Source organism: Podarcis liolepis, assembly GCF_965112155.1.
Source record: "Podarcis liolepis genome assembly, chromosome: 1".
NCBI lineage: Eukaryota > Metazoa > Chordata > Lepidosauria > Squamata > Lacertidae > Podarcis > Podarcis liolepis.
Genome location: NC_139554.1, coordinates 23,473,873 through 23,494,235, shown reverse-complemented (window position 1 = coordinate 23,494,235; position 20,363 = coordinate 23,473,873). Strand labels below are relative to the sequence as shown.

At 43.3% G+C, this 20,363-nt stretch overlaps 1 protein-coding gene across 3 annotated transcripts in view; it reads right to left on the bottom strand.

Moving 5' to 3' along the window:
- Positions 1–20,119, bottom strand: part of TTC7B (tetratricopeptide repeat domain 7B) — a 98,626-nt gene extending 78,507 nt beyond the window's left edge. For 2 of the 3 annotated variants that reach the window (XM_083501587.1, XM_083501588.1), the window contains exons 1-4: positions 19,775–20,104; positions 7,880–8,034; positions 5,976–6,144; positions 2,940–3,070 (exon numbers count right to left, since the gene is read on the bottom strand). In XM_083501587.1, coding sequence (XP_083357713.1) covers positions 2,940–3,070; positions 5,976–6,144; positions 7,880–8,034; positions 19,775–19,895 — 576 coding nt within the window. In that variant the 5' untranslated portion in view covers positions 19,896–20,104. Of the gene's footprint in view, positions 1–2,939; positions 3,071–5,975; positions 6,145–7,879; positions 8,035–19,774 lie in introns of all 3 variants that reach the window. The other variant, XM_083501589.1, reaches the window with a different exon arrangement.
- Positions 20,120–20,363: the final 244 nt, after the last annotated feature.

The following is a 20,363-nucleotide window of genomic DNA, read 5'->3' as shown; positions in this document are numbered from 1 at the left end:
GAATAAAGCGAGATGAGCGCCGCAACCCCAGAGTCAGCCACGACTGGACCTAATGGTCAGGGGTCCCTTTACCTTTACCTTTAACCTGAAACCACTCCAGATATTCTGGACTCCCAACAGCATGGGTGCGGCCCCCTCCCCCCCCCCGATCAAGTAAAACAATGTCCACTCACCTCCTCACACGGTTTGCGACACCGCGTGGGATTACCTGGCCAGGTGCCACCCACCTGGTTACAGGGTGGCCATCGCCCTGCCCCCATCTCGGCAGGAGAATGGGCTGCCGGCTGGGGGTGGGGCAAGGGCCAAGAAAAGGCCGATGCTGTTCGGCCCAGACTCACTTGCTCTTCTTCCTGGAAGAACTCCAGATATTTTGGACTCCCAACAGCATAGGTGCAGCTGCCCCCCAAGTAAAACAATAGAAATACTTAACCAACTGACCAATCACGCCAGTTATGCCCCTCCTAACGAAGCCCTGCCCCCACAACAAAAATCCTAGCTACTCCCATCCCCAACAGCCCCAACCAGTGCAGCTGATGGAAGTTGTAGTCCTAAACATCTGGTTGGCAAAGGCTAATCTAAACTGCTATAGAACTCAAAGCTACTTCCATGCCCATCCTGTTCTCCCTTGCCTTTAACTGCATTTTATGTTAATGTGATTCCATTTAATGGCCCAATTTGCTGCTTTCATCAATTTTTCACTTCCTGGTCCCACTGTCCTGTTTTTATTTTACGCTTTCTGTAACTGTTGCTTTCTTACTCTATTTTAGTGTTTTATACCTAACTTTGAGGCTAGCAAAATGTTATAAACAAAGATAGCAAGAACCCAAGTTGCTTAAACAAGTGGTAAACAGCTGTTGAGACCACTGAGGAAAGAATGGATTAAAAAGTTCTTTCAGAGGATTTTTATGTTTTAGAAACCAGATAAACTCCAGTACATGCCTATGAAGTCAATTTAACAAGTTGGGAAAATGAAACACAAGGTCATAAATAAAATCCAGGAGTCTGCATATACTTCAGGACTAAAAATTCTGTGTTATAGTTTAAGATTACACAACCAATAAGCCACTCAGGCATGCCAGCTTTCATTAAGAACAAAGCTGCAACACATTTTCCACCACACACTACTGGTACATTTTTGGTGAAAGATTCTTTTTACCACGTGAACCCTTAGGAGTTTTCCTGTGAGTTACACAAGCCACACTGTCATAACCTTGAGACAGTGATAAAAAGTCACAGCATTCTGAACAAAAAGTGCTGAACAGCACATGATGTTGGATTATTTTCAGCTGGAATGTGTAAAGAAATGAGCCATCAATAGGAGCTCAGTTCCAGCAAATAATGAGATATCCTATTCTGGCATGAAGCCAGATTTATTAAAATAATGCACACAGGGGTCAAGTAATGAGTTATTTAATCTTCAGTAAATGTCTCCAAATAGTGAATTAGGCATTAAAGCTGTAAATCAATGCTTTACTTAAAGAAACAAGAGGTGCTCTATTTTGGATGGCACACAAGTTTCTGGAAATTTCAGGAGAAATTAAAGTGCAGAATTGCATTGCTGATCACAATATGCTGATATTTTTTTTAATCAAATTCATGCATAAATCAAAACTGGCATGCTCTGAACATCTCACCCAGGTCTTTCTCTTTTCACTAATACCTGGAATGCAAAAGCCAGGACAGAATGACATCCTCGAAGTAACCTTTTGAATTTATGGCCAAGGTAGGTTTTTAATCAAGATCGGTACCATACTGAAGCATACCAACACTGCTACTTTTCCCTGAGGTGGTTCAGGAATCACAAGAAACTACTGAGCTACAGCCCTTCTCAATGTGAATATGTCTTATTAAACAAGAAAGCTTAATAGCCTATGGTTTGAAGCTGGTTTGCATAGAAACTAACCATGGTCCGTTGTAAACCGGGGTCTCAGTTTCTTATGTAACACCAAGCAGACATTCTCCCAGCAATGCAGAAGGCCAAGGGGATATGTCTAATGCTTTGTTTAAGTGCATCACCCATCCACACAGCACAAAACCATAATTTGTCATTATATGCTAATGTGACTTGTGTGAAGGAACATTTTCTTAGCACAAGTGTTGGCCTAATGGAACGATCCAGTCCTTTCCAGCTCTATAGTCCTCTTTCACAAACCAAAGTATGTACATGAATTTCTACAGTTAAAACTAGTCCAAGTAAGTAAACATAAATTTAGTTTATCGATCTTTAGGTTTCATGAATAAACATGATGGCCGATACTGCCCTAAGTTATATAAAAATGATGTTAACAGCATTTTATACCAGTGAATATGTGCAATGTGCTTTATATGTATTTTCTGCAATCCTTATGAGAGAGAGAGACAGTTGACTTTCCTAAGACTGTAAATCCATGCATACTTATCTGGGAGTATGGTGTGGTTTTGTGGCTAGAGCAGGCATAGGCAAACTCGGCCCTCCAGATATTTTGGGACTACAACTCCCATCATCCCTAGCTAACAGGACCAGTGGTCAGGGATGATGGGAGTTGTAGTCCCAAAGCATCTAGAGGGCCGAGTTTGCCTATGCCTGGGTTAGAGTGTTGGACTCTGGGAGTCTAGGGTTCAAATCCCTACTCAGCCATGAAACTCATTTGGTGACCTTTAGCCAGTCACCAAATGGTTTTCAGTCTAACCTATCTCACAGGGCTGTGATGGTGGCTGTTATTATTATTTCTTACCTGCCCTTCAACCTAAGGTGGCAGGGTTGGTTACAACAATAAAAACACAATGTTAAAAAAAGTTTAGAACAACGTACATTTTAATGTTGTGAGCATTAAAAGGGGAGGGGGAGAACCATGCCTATCACCTTGAGCTTACCTTGAAGAGGACTGCACTAGGCATTACGTCCTACTATGGAATAAATCACATCCAATATTTCAACTGAACTAGATATTCCATCTTACCCTTTCTATCTCCTGGAGGTACAGAAGGGCTATATCCCCAGCCTTCTCATAGCACATAATAATTTCTTGTTCACGATCTGCGTGGAGGTTACTTGTTGAAGAGGAAATTGGCAACTTTTCTAGACAAAGACCTAAAAATAAAAGATATTTCAATGAAAATAAAATAATCAGGGGCTAAGGCAGTCTGCTTTCACTGGCCAAGCAGAGAAACCAATACAATAGTTAATTGTGCCGTAGTGTCCTTGTAAAATGCTGTACCTAACGGAAAAACCAGGGGTATATCTGATTTGAGAAAATCCATGGATAAAGCAAAGCACGTCTTCCCCCCGCTGCCACCTTTTTCCAGACTGTGGAAGACCTGCTGTTTGGAAAACTAAATTAACTTCTGTGCATGTAGTTTATGACTACATACGTAACAGTATCCATTATATATTTTGGAAGGTGGTTTCTCTGTTCGCTATGCATTTGGACACCTCTAAGGAAACCCTTACAAAATTGTGCATGATGGTCCCTGAGATCGAGGAGCAGGTTTTTGTCTATGTTCAGGTGGTGGTCTCTACCTTTCAAAACTGACCTGATTTTTTGCTTTCTTAGAATTCCGAAGCAATGCTAGGTACAAGGCTGCTAGTAGGTACGTTTGTTCTGATAGAGGTAAATTCTTCTATACTTACTGAATTCAGGGAGGAAGATACAACACTGGAGAAGGCAGTACTGGGCTTAGTAAACAACAAACTGTAAAACTGAATTCGTTACTCTTTATTTATTGAATAAAAGAAGGCTTCGGTGCTTAATAGGCTAACATTTGTTTCTGGTAATAAAATAAGCATTTTTAAATCTATCATAGCAGCGCTAAGAGGTAAGAAATTGAAAATGATGGGAAACTCAGTAACACTTGTTCTCATCGTATTTGGACAGGAAAGTGAAGTGGAGTAAAAGGCCAACGGCCTCTTAAGGCCAAGAGACAGATGGACGGAGGTTTCTCCAAGTGTGCAATCATCATGGTTTACAGGCAACAGTGGAAAGGCTGGAGGGGGGAGCACTTAATGTGTGACATAGGTCTCTAGACAGCCCCTAGGAGCAACACAAGTGAAGAGAGCTGTCCTCACCCTATCTGACTGGTGCCAAGCTATCTCTGGGCATCAATCCATACCTGTGGTACCCAGACGCATTAGGGAAGCGGCTGTCAATTAACAATGCCCTATTTGACAATATTTTGGTTCCCTGTGACCCCTTATTAAGGAGCAAGTCTTCCCAGAAACCTCCCTTTTGCTAGCATGTCACTGCCAATACCTCATTTTGCTTGTTGCAAGTACAGTTGTACCTTGGAAGTCGAACGGATCCATTCCAGAAGTCCATTCGACTTCCAAAGCGTTCAACTTCCAAAGCGCGGCTTCTGATTGGCTGCAGGAAGCTCCTGCAGCCAATCGGAAGACATGGAAGCCCCCTTGGACGTTCGGCTTTCAAAAGAACATTCAAAAACCGGAACAGTCACTTCCAGGTTTGGATCATTCGGGAGCCAAAACGTTTGAGAACTAGGCTGTTCAAAAACCAAGGTCTGACTGTATAAGGGAGAGTAGGTTTTCAAAACAACTTCGCAACGTTAACTTGTCTGCAAAAATCTACTCATTTCACTCAAGCCAAACAATCCTTTCGTAGGGTGACTTTTACCTTAATCTTTTTCCTAGATCAGAGACATTTTTTAAAGCATTAAAATTAATTTTAACATCTACCCACCCCTTCAAACTCGAATACTGTTATATAGGAAGCCTATCAAGTATCCTACACTCCTACCATGCTAGGCAGCAAAATCTCTTCACTGCTATATGACTAGCAGTTGGGCTGAACTGTGCAATGCATGCAAATGCTCAGATTAATTTTAGACATTATTTAGAATCAGTTGTCATTGCTGCCACTGAGTCTGCTCTCTCTGAAGAAAAACAAACCACATAGATGGCAAATGTTTGCTCTTCCAGACAAAAGAAGCAATTCCAAATGCATCAAGGCATGAAAAATTCTATACCCCAATGCACAGAATCTGCTGTGTTCTCAAAAGAATGACCCAGCTTTCTGTTATGCACGCACACTGCAGAACACATCTTGACGCTGGGGCAACACTGCCACCTATAGAAACTACATCAGTATTGCACAGGGGGAAATGACCTAAACCTATCATTGCCCGTTTTTAACTTCTAGATGCTGTTCATAATGATAAAGTACGTCAGAATGAATATAGAAGGAAGATACTTTTGTAGAAGGGAACATCATGACATATTCCAAAAAGGAGTTATCTGAAATCAACATCCCTGACAGGATGGCTGTAGGAAGCCTTGAAAACGTACAATTCTCAGCTCAATGTTTTTGCTGGGGATCTGGGGTATATTCCAAAATCACAGATGAAGGTTTGATTAGACAACCTACCCAGCCAGATGGGTGTGGTATAAATAATAAATTATTATTATTATTATTCAGGGCTGCCTGAATTTGAGTTCCTTTGCTGAATCAAAAGCATGTATCTAATCCAATGAGTTTTCAGCTTGTAGTTTTAGTGAACTTAAACTAAATTAAGCATAACGTTCCTCAAAAGTATTTCTGATAACATGATCAAAATAACTGCTTATAAATGCCATCTACTTGCGTGAATAGTGTAAAGTCGGAGCCACAGAGATGGAAAAACCAAAAGTTGCAATGTACCAGTTTGGGGGAAGAGAAGGTGTGATCTGGTGCATTATCTATGGCTCCAAGATGGTGATCACACAAGTCACAGCTTGCTTGCTTGTTAGAACCAACTGTGGTGCCTTTTGAATTAACAGGTTAACACTGAGAGTGGGACATACTTTGACCAATATGTGTATGCATTTAATCTGAATTACTAGTTTTCTTATCTTTGCTTCTTGCAAAGAATCATGCTTCTTCCTATGCAGCCAAAATGTTAACAGAAACAAGCATCACCAAGTTTCAATTTGGTCACATGTGCAATGTATTTTATTTGAAGGGGATGCGGGAGAAAAATCACGGAAGAACTGAAAGTCGTCTTACCTTTGGTAGAATATGCTTCAGCTATCATCCTCAGCCGATAAGGAGGTACAGCTACTAGCTGCAAGCCATCGAGACCCACTCTCGCATATATGTTAAGAGCTTCTTTGTAATCACCTTCCATATAGTTTGATTTGGCCATAACCAAGTTGGCTTCTTGTAAGAACTCTGACTGGAGGAAAGAAATTGCATATATTTACTCCAAGAAAACACAGCATTATCTGCATTCTTACTTTGTCCAAACACTCTATCTAGCATTGTGTATAGTTTTATATTCTAAAGATGAGGAATCGTTGCAACTGAAAACACAGGAAATAATTACACTCATGAAATTTATTTTTAGCACAGTCGCAAAAACATCCTGGATAACATTTCACCTTGCAGCAAAAATGCAGCTGTGAAAATTGCATAACCGAAATAAAAATACCAAGCAAGAGGAAGAAAAATGAACTAATAATCTTTTTCCCTATATGAATGGTTGCTACCATTAACTTTATTATTTCAAAATACCAGCTAAATAGCACTTGTTTCCAGCTCCTTTCTGCACAGCACAGCCCTTTATCTGCATAGCCCCATCCTGGGTTTTATTCCTTTGCCCATTAGTGTGCCACAACACTGGGGGTGGGTGGGGGAATGCTGGGAATTTGCTGTTAGATTGCTGGATGAAATGGTAAGGATGAAACTGTAATAAAATTTAACAAATGACCATTAAAGGTAAAGGGACCCCTGACCGTCAGGTCCAGTCGCAGACGACTCTGGGGTTGTGGCGCTCATCTCGCTTTATTGGCCGAGGGAGCCGGCGTTTGTCCACAGACAGCTTCCAGGTCATTGGCCAGCATGACTAACCGCTTCTGGCGAACCAGAGCAGCGCACGGAAACACTGTTTACCTTCCTGCCGGAGTGGTACCTATTTATCTATTTGCACTTTGTCATGCTTTCAAACTGCTAGGTTGGCAGGAACAGGGACTGGGCAACGGGAGCGGGGATTTGAACCGCCGACCTTCCGATCAGCAAGCCCAAGAGGCTCAGTGATTTAGACCACAGCGCCACCTGCGTCCATTATTGGACACCAAATACCTACTGTAAATAATTCTAAAGCGAAATGAAGCCTGATGGGCAGAGCCATCATCATGATTGCTCCCACTCCGTCCTCAGACAGCCCAAAACGGAGCTCCTGGCAATGAACTGAGCCAGCCAACAGGTGGAGCTCAATTCTTGTAGCAAATACAACAATACACGAGTGAGAGCACACAACTGAGCCTATCAGATGACATAGGCAGCAAGAAAGCCTACTTTGCTGCATCATCAGTGAACTGCCCAGCAGAGCCTTCTTGAGTGGTGAATGGGCTACTGAAGTCCAGGCAGAAACAGCCAGTCACCCAATAGCCTTCGGTGATAGATTTGTAAAGCCCTTTGAGGTGTCAGGTTCATATGCATTTGGAACTCAACACCACAATTGCTGCCAGTCCAGCGGAAGTTACTCAATCACCTTTTCGTCATATTTTGTGGAATCGGTTTCTTATAGTAACCCAACGATGTGGACAGGGTGCTTGCAGGGGTCAGGCAAGCCATGCACTCTCTTGATCCTTGCACAACATGGCGGGTGAGATTCAGCAGAAAGGGATAGACCATGTGGGTCCAGGAAGTGGTTAATGCCTCATAATGTTATGCGGTGGGTTAACAGAAAGTTTGTGCTTTAAGACATTTTAAGGATTGTGTACACTATTCGGAGCTCCCAACTGGGAACAAGGGAAGTATGGAAATAAGAATATAGAAAATATGTCCACCTCGCAAAATCCAAACACAGCAATGGAAAAATATTTCCCAAACCTGATTCCAAAAGCCTGATACAGACTTTATATGTTAACTCAAAAATACCCAGATACTGTTTTAGAAGTGGCAAGTACCTTTAGGTTTCCTCGGTCAAGCGCTGCAGTGAGGTGCTTCCTGACTTCAATTAACTTTGGCCGGGGACCACAGGGGCTCGCGCCCTGCTTAAGAGGGTTCTCCTTTAGAAAAAGTTCCAGCTTGGATTCGCCAAGGAGGAGCTCTGCCATGTCATCTATGGAGAGAGACAAGATCATTAAGCAGATCAATGGTCTGCACATGCTGCTAACACCAGACACCAGAAAGCCTACAGCCATGTTTGTGAAACACACAGTGGCAGAAATGATTTTCAAGAGAGTAAAAAATAAATAAAAAATGCTTTCATTCCCATAGCTTCTCTTGCAGCACAAAACACTTCTTTGAACAGAGTTCTTGACTCATAGTCCAAAAGGAATGTTGCGTGTTACGTATGTGCAGTGGTAGCCCACGAGCCCTTATAGAACAGGAAAAGATTATTTATTAATTCGTTAATTAAATGTGGATACTGCCCTATACCTGCAGGTCTCAGGGTGGTTCACAGGATAAAATCATGATATAAAAACACAGAATACATAATCAAAATGAAAACAACAACAACAACCCAATAACCCCTACACACACACATTTTAAAAGGGCATTGAATGTCAGTCAACCAAAGGCCTGGTTAAAGAGGAACGTTTTTGCCTGGTGCAAAACTAGATGGAACTAGATGGAGAGCTCAAGGGGAGAGGTGATAATTAACGTGCTGTTTCCCAACTCCAAATTGCCTCTTCCCAAGTGTCTACCCAAACATTCAGAGAATTTCATGGTTTTTTCCCTGCAGTGAAAAACGTGGCTTTGGGGGGGGGGGGAGGCACTGCAACAGAGACACAGCAAGAGGGAAAATGCCACTCTCCCTTCTCTGCTCTTGTGTCTCTCCCCTAGGAGTGGCTTTTCCTGTTCCTTATAAAGGATGTCAGGATATCAGTAGTTCTATATTTAATGCGCCATTTGGACTGAAGAAACCTTGTAAAATGCATTTTCATGGGCGAGGAGGGTCGTGCCCTTACTTCAGTTCTCTTCTTCCCTTCTAACTTCATATATCTTCTACACTTTTTTACCCGCCCATCAACTGCCAAGTTACAACCGTGTACTTTTGCAGCAGAGGACCGCACAACACTGTGACCAACAGCTTGCACAGCCCATATTGATTTAATGTATTTAGGCTCCTTTAAAAAATTCCACAGAAAAGCATTGATACCTGAATTTGGTTGCCCTCCTCCTCATGGTTTTCCGCACAGTATTGCATCTATTAGATAATGAGCCTTTGGGCAGGTTTTGTCTTATCCTTTAAAATCTCTGCATTGCATTTAAGCAAATTTTGGATGCTTTATACAGTGACACATAATTGCTGTACAACAACTTTCAGAATTAGGCATGCATAACAGAATTAGTTATGTATGCAAAATAGAATAGGGCATGCATAACTATATGTATGTCAAATCTGCTTGCTATACCAGTAGCATTGTTCTAAGTACATTGGTTCTAGGGGTTTTAAGATTCTAGACAGAAAAAAACTCAGAAATGAATTTTATTCGAGTCATCTTCGACCAGCATACAAACAATCTTGGTTAACTGTCTGTAACCACACACAGGTGACAGACACTTTGAGAACTTCAACTGTCTACTGCGTGAACATTCATTTAATGAAAACTGTAATACCAGAAAGATTTATGCCCATGTCTACTTGCCAGGAATCTGGGAGAGGCACATTCAGCAAACTCCTATCTGATTTGTGGGTAAACAAAACCGTAAATCCATCTTGTTAACAGTGTGCATCATAGCCCTAAGACATTCTGCTATGCAATAATTACCAAAGTAACGGGAACTGCTGCTCATATATTACTGAAGGAAGGAGTGTTCTACAGCTTTTGTAAACATAGTTAACATCTCACTCTGGCCCATAAGCCATAGTTATAATTTCTAATAACTGCTTTGCCCAAGCAGAAATTATTAACATGAAGAACGCGATGTTCGGCTCTAAGAATGAGTTGGGGAGCTCCTGGCATAAGCTTGGAAATCAATCATTCCAATAGTTAGGACCCCAAGAGCCATAGCTAAGTGTAAATTTAATCTAACAGCTGCTTCTCCTTTGCAAAGGGCCTTCAGGAGGCAGAAGATTTGCAGTGGTTGGAGGCAGGAGGCTTGATCCTGCTAGCCCATTTGTCCATTGAATTCACTTCTCTACAAATGCCCTGACCTATATTTACTCTGCAGACAGGTGCCTTATCCAAAGGAGAAAAGCAATTGGGAGGGCAGTTTCAGGCAAAAGGATTGATTCCCCCACTAGTAGTGGGCCACAACAAAAAGCCAGGCTATCATTACATGCAGCTACAGTTGTAAATGTTTACTTTGGACCCTAGACAGTTTGAAAAGCCATTTCCACTTTGAGACAAAAGGAACTGATTTGCCTTACTAACTCTTAGCATTTCTAGGTTGTTGTTTATTAAGTCTACATTCCAGGCTGTGCGCAGCCAATAGCTTTATAGGGATTTAGAGGAAGATTGTAGAGCCGTCTTTCCTATACATATTTCTGTGGCCTCTGGTCAATCCTGTTTTGCACTCCAAACTGCACCCTAGTAAAGCTGAGCTAAGCCCCATGACAACAAAGCAGGGCTGTTGCAAGAAATATGATTGTGGCCTATTAAATAATACTTTTAATGACCAATTCGCTCCCCTACAAAAAAATAAAATATAAATCCCTGTATCATTTTGTAACTGTTTGAGGCCAAGCTGAACTACAGTCGTACCTCGGAAGTCGAATGGAATCCATTTCAGAAGTCCGTTTGACTTCCAAAACTTTCAGAAACCAAGATGCGGCTTCCGATTGGCTGCAGGAAGCGCCTGCAGCCAATCGGGAGCCGCGAAACCCGTGTTGGATGTTCGGGTTCCAAAAAACGTTCACAAACTGCAACACTCACTTCCGGGTTTGTGACATTCGGGTTTGTTTGACTTCCAAGGCGTTTGACTTTCGAGGTACAACTGTATTTGCATCCGCCACAAAAATTTCCCCTCCTTCCAGCTCTTATTTAGATAAGCAAAGGTGCAAAAATTATCACAATGTGCCTTCCTCCTCAAGCCCCATTCAAAGAGAAGTTAACGCTTCTAGCTTTGACTCTGAGTTGACTTTGTGATGTCATTTGAACGAATCTGACTGGTTAGCAGCATGATGTCATTGAACTTGCAAATGTAAACCTCAATTGGCTGGGATAATTTAAGCAGAAGAAATCAGAACCCAAGGAACAGTAAAGAGATGGAACACTGGGACTATGAACAGGATGGAAATAAAGTAACTTCAGGAAGTTTTCAGTACTGTGCTTGACATTATTCATACTAGATCAGTGGTTCCCAATTGGTAGTCTGTGGACCCCAGGGAGTCCGAAAAACGGAATCTTCATTACTGAGCTATTTGGGAACCACCGTACTAGATGATAAACTGTAAGTACCTAAAAGTAACCAATAGAGAGAGAGAATTATTAACCTGGAACAGCCAATGAAACTTGTTTCATGCGATCATGGTATAAAGGCCATTCTTAGACACCACCTTACCATATACTGGAAGCTCAAAACACCAAAAAGAATCTTCAAAGAAGTGATTGCCAAAGAGTGAAGTCAAGAATTAATGAGTCGGGGAAATCAGCGGCTAGTTGTTATAGGGCATGAAGTTAAAGACTGACAAAATGTCTATTAAGGTTTCATACTTTACTTAACTTAAAAAAAAAAAATCTTAACCCATTGCTGATTTTGAATAGCTTGGAAGTGGCCAATTTCCTTGTATACTGAATTAGATAACCAGAAAAATCCGCAATCAAATATTTATAGAACAGCATAAGGAGTCGATTGTTTAGTTGCACAAGAAAGCCAGCAAGGACAGAAGGCTACCAATACTGATTGCATCACTTGCGAAGGTTAACAAATTGCCACGTCTCAAGCTTTAGAATTGCTCAAAAAATGCATGTGGCATTAACAGGGGAAAATACGTCTATACCAGCAGTGGCATTTTCTCCCTACATACTACATGACTACTTTTTATGGAAACCACATTGCTGTCCCCTGCCTTCCTAGTCAAGTGAGGTTTCCTGACATTGCATTTTCTGAAAAGCAGCAAAAACACTTTAAGATATCCACTCTGAGAAGACAACAGCAATGAGGAAAACAAGTCCTGTAACAGTATTAAGTAGAGAAAAACAGGATTATCTTCAACACCAAAGAATGGCTATACTAGAGAAATTGCAGTTCACTCTAAGGGAGAGGCATGGATGGAAACTGAAGTAAGCAATTTGCACCAATGTTCCAGTGCATAGGTGTTATTGAATAACTGCCTGCAATTCTGATTACTTTAATATAATTGAACCAGAGAGAGGCAGGGTCAAGAAAACTGAACAAATCCATGTTTTTATCATGCGCAAAAAAACACAACCACTTTAGGGCAGTCTACTTATGAGATTAGTTGCTAAGAGATCTGCATAACTGCTTCATAATGCTATTTAGAAAAAGAAACAGGAATATCACAGAAGGTTATGGCAACAGCTAAGCAGCAAAGGAAGGAAATTCTTACCAATTTTGGTTCCTGGTATAAAAGAACTACACAACATTAAGGTGAATGCTGCTGCTCATATCCCTAAAATACTGAAAAAAGATCTTGATTTGTATAATTATCAAGAAACAATAGATTTCAATAGCCTTGACAATAGATTTTAGGGCTGTTCAGCAATGTCCTGCAGTGGGGGGCAGTATGGGGGGGGGAGAGACATGCAGACAGACAGACAGACAGACAAGGGAGTACAGGGGTTTGCCAATTTTGCACCTGCAGATTCGCATGTGCCCATAGTGTTCCCTGCCCCTTCTGAAATCAGGACTTTAAATAAGCATTTATTGTAGTTAATAGAACAGTTTGCAGTGTGTATGGCACCTAACATACTTTCTAGGGAGTATGATTTTATTAAATTTCTATGCCACCCTTATTGGGGGGGAATGGTTTGTCTTGTCTGCCCACCTGTTTGTTCTCTGCACGTTTGGATGCCTCTTGAATATAATGTTGCTAAACATAGCATGAGGGTTCCAAGGTGGGGCTGACGCACTTCATCCATGCTTGGACGCCCATTTAATCAAGATGACAGGCCAAAATGTTACTTTGCCATGATTTCTCCCACTTTTTGGACATAGGTTTGGCCACCTCTCAAGATATTGTTGCCAAACCTGGCACAACAGCTCCCCATGCACCCTCAAAATCTCCGTAGAATCCCAGATTTTGGGCTATGCAGCAGCAGCAGCAGCAGGAGGAGGAGGAGGAGGAGGTAAAACCCTGTTTGATCTCACCCTAAGGCAGCGTTTGAAATTCGCCAGGCGCCAGGCACATTTTGCACCTGGTTACCAGCCAGGTGCATGCCTGAGGATCCTTGGGTCTTGCTTGTTTTCACACACTAATAAGGCATCCTTTAGAATTCTACCCATGAGCAAAATGAATGTCAGGAACCAAAAAGTCAAAACAAAAAATACGACTTCCGAGCTGTCTGGCCTCAAATGGCAACTAGACATTCTGTTTTGGCGACTGTAACCCTGGTTTAAGAAGCCATTTGGCACCTAGCTTATATATCTGAGTTTCTAACACTGCCCTAAGGCTATATCCTATACCCACTTATCTGTAAGTAAGTCTCTTTGAATTCAATAGTACTTACTTCTGAGTAGACATGGTTATGATTACACTGGCAGAGTAATATCCAACATTAAGCATACTCAGAAATCAGAAATCAATGAACTTACATAACTTAAATTGGTTATCACTCCCAGGCTGTAATTCTGTGTGTGTGCAAGGGAGTTAGCAATATTGTATGTGAATGAAAAACTTTGTGGGCTTCCTTTCTCAGATAAAATACAGATGGTGACCATTTTGTGCACCTTCAACTGATGTGCAACCACCAATGCTGAGGTCCTTCTGGACTCAGAACAGGGAGGAATGGGGTGGAAGATGGGCAGGGCAGAATGTGGTGGGATTGTGCTCACACACACACAGGGGCCAGGAATGGAACCCCCTGCACAAAATGGTTGCTGCCTGTATGTCAAAAGGTTAAGCATTGGATATGGCATGTCCTCAGTTTCTCCTTTCCATTTTCAACTAACCACAGCTTCACATGAAAAACTGTGGTTAGTTTCATAGCCAAAACCAGCAGTTTATTTCTTCTATCTCAGCCAATCCCAGTTTGTCACCAACTATGCAGTCCAAGAGGAAGTTGTAGCCAATCACAGCCAATCCTTAACAAACATGTAGCATGCTTTTTTAAAACACTGGTTTGTTGCAACTGTGCTTTCCATTTGGGGGGGGGGGCGGGCAGTGAAGCAGCCCTCCTACTCTAGTACTTGTTTCATTTCTTCTAGCAACCCAACAAAACCATTTCTCTGACAGCTTCTCAGTCATAAGAGTTCAGCACCTTCCAGATTTAAACTTCACCCTATGGTCCAAAACTCTTTGGTGTAAATAAATATATATTTCTTAGCTTAACACCTACAAGCAAATTCTGCTGGTATGGTATGTACTCTCAAATAAATACATTTAGGACTTTATGTCAATCACATTGCTTTTTAATCCGTGATAGCCACTGGCAGCAACAACATACCCCATTCTTTAATTGTAGTACACCACCATATCCTGGAACCATGCTTTCCCTTACTCCAAAACATAAACAGAGAAGCTTACTTAAAAGAATGCCTGGAGGGATATCGTAACTAAACAGGCAGCAGTACTGGAATACCACAGAGTGCTTTGCTACAAGAGAAGTGTGGTATCTCAAATATCCTCTAAAAGCCTTTAAAGCCATTGGTATGAGAATTGCTGTTGATGGAAAAGCTCTCAATACCCCTCTGCAGATAGTACTACTAATAACCACAAGCCTGGAATGCTTCACTAAACCAAAGCACACTGGAACTCAAAATATCAAATGCACACAATCAATGAAGATAGGTTTAATGACATATTCGTATCCTCTAATCTTGTCAGCACACTTGGTGTTTTTGGCTTTTTAAACAGTTAACAGACTTGTTTACAAGAAATAAAAGAGTTAGTTGGGGAGGGAGTAACATGTAGATATGAAGATGTAAAAAAATATATGATCAAATGCTATGGAAACCTCATTCAAGCCTTACTCTTTTTTGAGCAGAAAACTGCCTCCTTCTACATAGAGATTCATAAGTTATATATTATAATCTTCAGTAGTAACTACTGTACTTCTTGGTTGGTGGCAAGTGTGTAGGACCTCGTGAGTGCACATGTGAAAAGACCAACATAGCTTTAGTAAAGCTTGTTAAGTTGCTTCCAAATGACCAGTTTATTGGACATTAATCCAGATTTATTTGCACATATTTGCAGGAAGGTTAGATAACAATAAATATTTAGTTGTTCATTCATTCCAATTTGTTAAGGTTATATTAAGTTATCCCATTCATTCCAGTGTCGTCACCCCAATCACTTTCCTTATCACAAAAAGTCTGATTTGGGGGCAGGGATGCAATTTGAATTAGCCGGTACATGATTGAAGGCCAACCAAAAATAATGACAATCTGTAATTTTAAATAATCATGTTAACAGAGGTTTGTGGTTCAACTGAAGTGATAGCTGCAAATGTTTCTTTCCACACTAACATTATTTTTATAGATTGCAGCTGCCCACTACAAATTATTCATTTCAGTAAAACTTATTTCCAAGTATGTACATATAATTAGAGCCTGTCTGATCCAAACATGCTTATTCAAAAGGAAGTTCCACTTTTACTTCCAAGTTAATTGTATAAGCTTGCAACCTAAGTCTGTTAAACAAAACACGTGGACTGGGAAGTAAATCCCACTGGAAAAAGTGGGACTTACTTCTTTATATACATGCTTAAGGTTCTTCTTTAAAAGTTGTTCCTTCTTATTTTATTATTTATTAAGAATTTTATATAGCTTCTCTTTCAAGAATCCCACGGCTCCCTGTAATGCATTCTGAAAGACACTGTACTAAAGACTGAAAGTACTACACCACAAATGTTCACAGCAGTTAACGACCACCTTGAAATTTATAACAGCAAATGCTACATTAACATAGAGGATTTTTTTTTAATTTAGAAAGGATTATTTTCAGGACTTACAGTTGCATATAACAACACACTCTTAACCATAGGGCTGACAAGCTGTGCAACTGACCAGTCTAATATTGTCAAATACAGTGGTGCCTCGCAAGACGAAAATAATCCGTTCTGCGAGTCTCTTCGTTTAGCGGTTTTTTCGTCTTGCGAAGCAACCCTATTAGCGGCTTAGCGCTATTAGCGGTTTAGCGGCTATTAAAGGCTTAGCGGCTAAAAGGCTATTAGCAGCTTAGCAGCTTAGAAAAAGGGGGGGAGCGGAAAAAAATCGGAACACTCGCAAGACGTTTTCGTCTTGCAAAGCAAGCCCATAGGGAAATTTGTCTTGCGAAGCAGCTCAAAAACGGAAAACCCTTTCGTCTAGCTGGTTTTCCGTCTTGCGAGGCATTCGTCTTGCGGGGCACCACTGTATTCCAAAAATGCCACTGTGTAGATGGCAGCTTACATGTAAAAATGTCATTATGGTGAAATTAATCGTTATGGCAGCAATCATGGGCAAGCCTAGAAGCACCACACAACTTCTCATATTAGCTCCCTGATATAAATACAGGTACATAGTCACCTTTGACCGGACTTAACCGTCCAGGAGTCCTTTATCTTTTACCTTTTTACACAAATCCTTATGTGCATCCTACTTGTGCACAACTGCATTTATGCAGGTCGCTGCAAAATGAATGAATGAATGAACAGGCCTTTCCTTACTTGGAGAAGAAGAAGAGTTTGGATTTGATATCCCGCTTTATCACTACCCAGTGTCTCAAAGCGGCTAACATTCTCCTTTCCCTTCCTCCCCCACAACAAACACTCTGTGAGGTGTGTGGGACTGAGAGACTTCAGAGAAGTGTGACTGGCCCAAGGTCACCCAGCAGCTGCATGTAGAGGAGCCGGGACACGAACCCGGTTCACCAGATTACGAGTCCACCGCTCTTAGCCACTACACCACACAGGCTCTACTGGAGTAGCACCCACACTGGAGCTATTGCCCTGAAGTTGCTCAGGGGAGGGAAGGCGGCCTTTGATCAACCAGCAGTGCGGGGCAGGAGGCTCCTTCTCCCCATCTCTGCTGCGCATCCACACCCCCATCCTGGCACCAGTTTTGCTGGATGCCCTTCTCGGCGTTCTCCCTTCCAGCCAACGCCACATGCAGCAGCTCCCCATAGACAGGCAGGCAGGCTTGGGACAGGTTGAACAGTGGCCCCAAGCGATTTCCAGGATGAGTCTCCTCTCTCTCTCCCCCACCCCCACACACCCTCCCTATTATACTGGGAAGCTCCACACTTTAAGCGATTTCACTTATGCATGTGGGGGCCTGGAACATAAACCCCATGTTAAGTGGGAGGACGCCTGTATAGGCATATTCAAACAGGGACACAGCTATAGGTGGCAATGGCCACAGCATAGTGAACAAAGGATGAGGCTGGAACCAGGGGGCCATAGGCTTAAATCCTCACTCAACCATGAAGCACATCAGACAGTGGTTAGACTAGTCACCTACCCAGCCTTAGTCTAAGCTACCTCACAGGGTTGTTGTCAGAATAAAAGGGCTCCATAAGGTATCATGAGCTTCTTGGAGAAGGGGTGGAATAAACATGAATTAATAATTACTGTTTTACAACAACAGCTTTCTCTCTCTCTCTTTTGTAAGAAGCTTATATATGAAACCTGTTGATAGTTACCATCTTTGTTGATCCCATACAAAGGTTTTTAAAAATGCATGACCAATATTGGACCAAATCTTTTTAGACTGATCAAATTCCCAATTCCAGTACCCTGCTTACAGAAAGAAAGACCATTTTACGTCATAGCTCAATGCATCAGAATCCCATCAAGGGGTGTTCAGTATTGTATTCTGTTTCCACTAGGACACAGATGGCGCTGTGGTCTTAATCACTGAGCCTCTTGGGCTTGCCGATCGGAAGGTCAGTGGTTCGAATCTGCACGACAGTGGTGAGCTCCTGTTGCTTTGTCCCAGCTTCTGCCAACCTAGCAGTTCAAAAGCACACCAGTGCAAGTGGATAAATAGGTACCGCTGTGGGGGGAACGTAAACAGCGTTTCCGTGCACTTTAGCACTCATCACGGTCCTCTGTATGCCAGAAGCGGTTTAGTCATGCTGGCCACATGACCCGGAAAGCTGTCTGTGGACAAACGCCGGCTCCCTCGGCCTGAAACAAGATGAGCGCTCCATCCCACAGTCGCCTTTGACTAAACTTAACCATCCAGGGGTCTTTTACCTTAACCTTATGTTTCCACTTTTTATTAGTTAAAGCAAACATTACCCAACACATGAAAGAGGAACAGGTTTGTCATTGTTTCCTCATGTTAAGTGAACAACTCATAACTTTCTTTTTATAGGCCCTGGCAGTACAACCTGATAGAAGTTTTTGGTTGTTGTTTTTAGGTATTGCTTTCCCCCTACAACTCTTCAATGAATGTATTCCTATTCTAGGGCTCATAAAAGTCTGTGTCTATATAATTTTATTGTTCCTCAGTATGAACATTGTCAGATTGTCAATATTAGTTATACTATATCAATATTAGTGATACTATGAGATCAATTTCTCAAACAGCGAAACCATTTAGAGGGCCAGTCAAAATGAGCAGATCCAGCCACAATTTCTCTGTGTGGGGAGTACTGAAATTATGGAAATTGAAGCTAAGGCATGAGCAAACCTTGGCTTCTATGGAGCTGAACAAATAATGAGCCCAGGTTAACACATGACGCTAAAACAAACCATGGTTTAGCTCCTGGTATTGCAGCAGTACCAAAACCAGGGGAGGAGTGAAGTGGCTGTGATTTCCTCCCAGCACACTCACTCACTGATGCTATTGTTACTTGCCAAGCAAGCCACAGATTCTCAGGCCTCCCTGGAAGTCCTTTTTGCTAATGCCAAATTATGGAGACACTAATTCTGGTTAAGTGGCAGGAAACTCTACCTGGTGTTCAGATGAGATGCAAGCTTAAAAAGCTTTAGCCAGAAGTCCTTAGACCTCTATTTGATAAAATCACACAGGTGCACGCTGTTTCAGCACCATCGTCAAAGACCTGAAGGCATAAATACTTATACGCAACTCCTTGCATGTATGAAACAAATAAAACGGAAGCATTAGAGCATCTGACCAATAAAACAAACAAACCAGAACCATCAGTTCACACCCTAACGCTGCTCTTCGAGGCTTAAATTTGAGGCTGGCCTAGCACCACAGCATTAACCGCAGAAAATTCCCTGCCAGTTTTCAACCCAAGATACTTCAGACTTTATGCCAGGGGGCGATATTAAAGGAGAGAGAGAGATACCTGAGAGCATGCACAGACTACCGAAATCACTCTGCAGCATCAACATGCAAAAACACAAGGCACCTCAGGTGACAGGGTACCACCCACAGCCTGGGGGAAGGGGTCACAGAAGTGCCACCCCCCAGCCCACTCAATTGAGCACCCAGAGCTTCCTCTGTGGGGAAGGGCAGGACGCCGACGCCGTCCCCTCCGACCTGGGAGCCTCTGCCCTCAGGGGCGCTCATGTGGCCCGGCGGCGGCGGAGGGCCGCATTCTGCACATGCCCAGAGGCGCCCCTCTTGTTGTTGTGCAACCGATAAGGCGGGCTGCCCGCTGCCACGCGAGGGCACCCATCCCCTGACGCACCGCGGCTGCCTACTTGGGGGGAAGCTCTGCCTCCACCGCCCCTGCGCCTTCCACCCTCGCCGGAGGAGGAGCAGGTGGGTCAGGGAGGGGGGTCCGGCCCCGCGGCTTCCCTTCCCCCCGCCCCCCCCTCGCAGGGCCGCACCGTTCGCGATGAGCTTGGCCGAGAGCTGCTTGACGAGCTCGGGGATCCTCTCCCACTGGCACTCGGAGCGGCACCTCTCGATCTCGGTCTCCAGCCGCGAACCCCCTTTCTTGGTGGCCATGGCGGCAGGGGGAGGCTGGGCGGCCCCCGGGCGCCGCGGGGGCCGGCCACGGGTGGGGGCAGGGGGCGCGGCGGCGGCGGCGGCGGCAGCAGCAGCAGCAGCGGCGGGCGCCTTTTCGGCGGCGGAACGAGCCCGGCTGCGGCCCCGGAACGGGAACCGGAGGGGGAGCCGAGCGCCGCTCGCTGCAGCGCCACCTGCCGGGCGCTCGGAGGAACGAGGCGGGGGCGGCGGGCGGAGGAGGAGGAGGAGGGAAAAGGAGGAGGAGCGGCTCCTTGGGCGGGAAAAACGGGACCGGCGGGAGAAGAGCTCAGTCGCCAGAGCGGCTCGCTGCGCTCGGCTCCTTCCTCCTTCAGGGCTGGGGGAGGCAGCTAATACTGACCATCTGACGGTGTTCATATTGAGAAAGAATAAAATTATATAGACACAGACATTTATAAGCCCTAGAATAGGAATACATGCCTTGAAGAG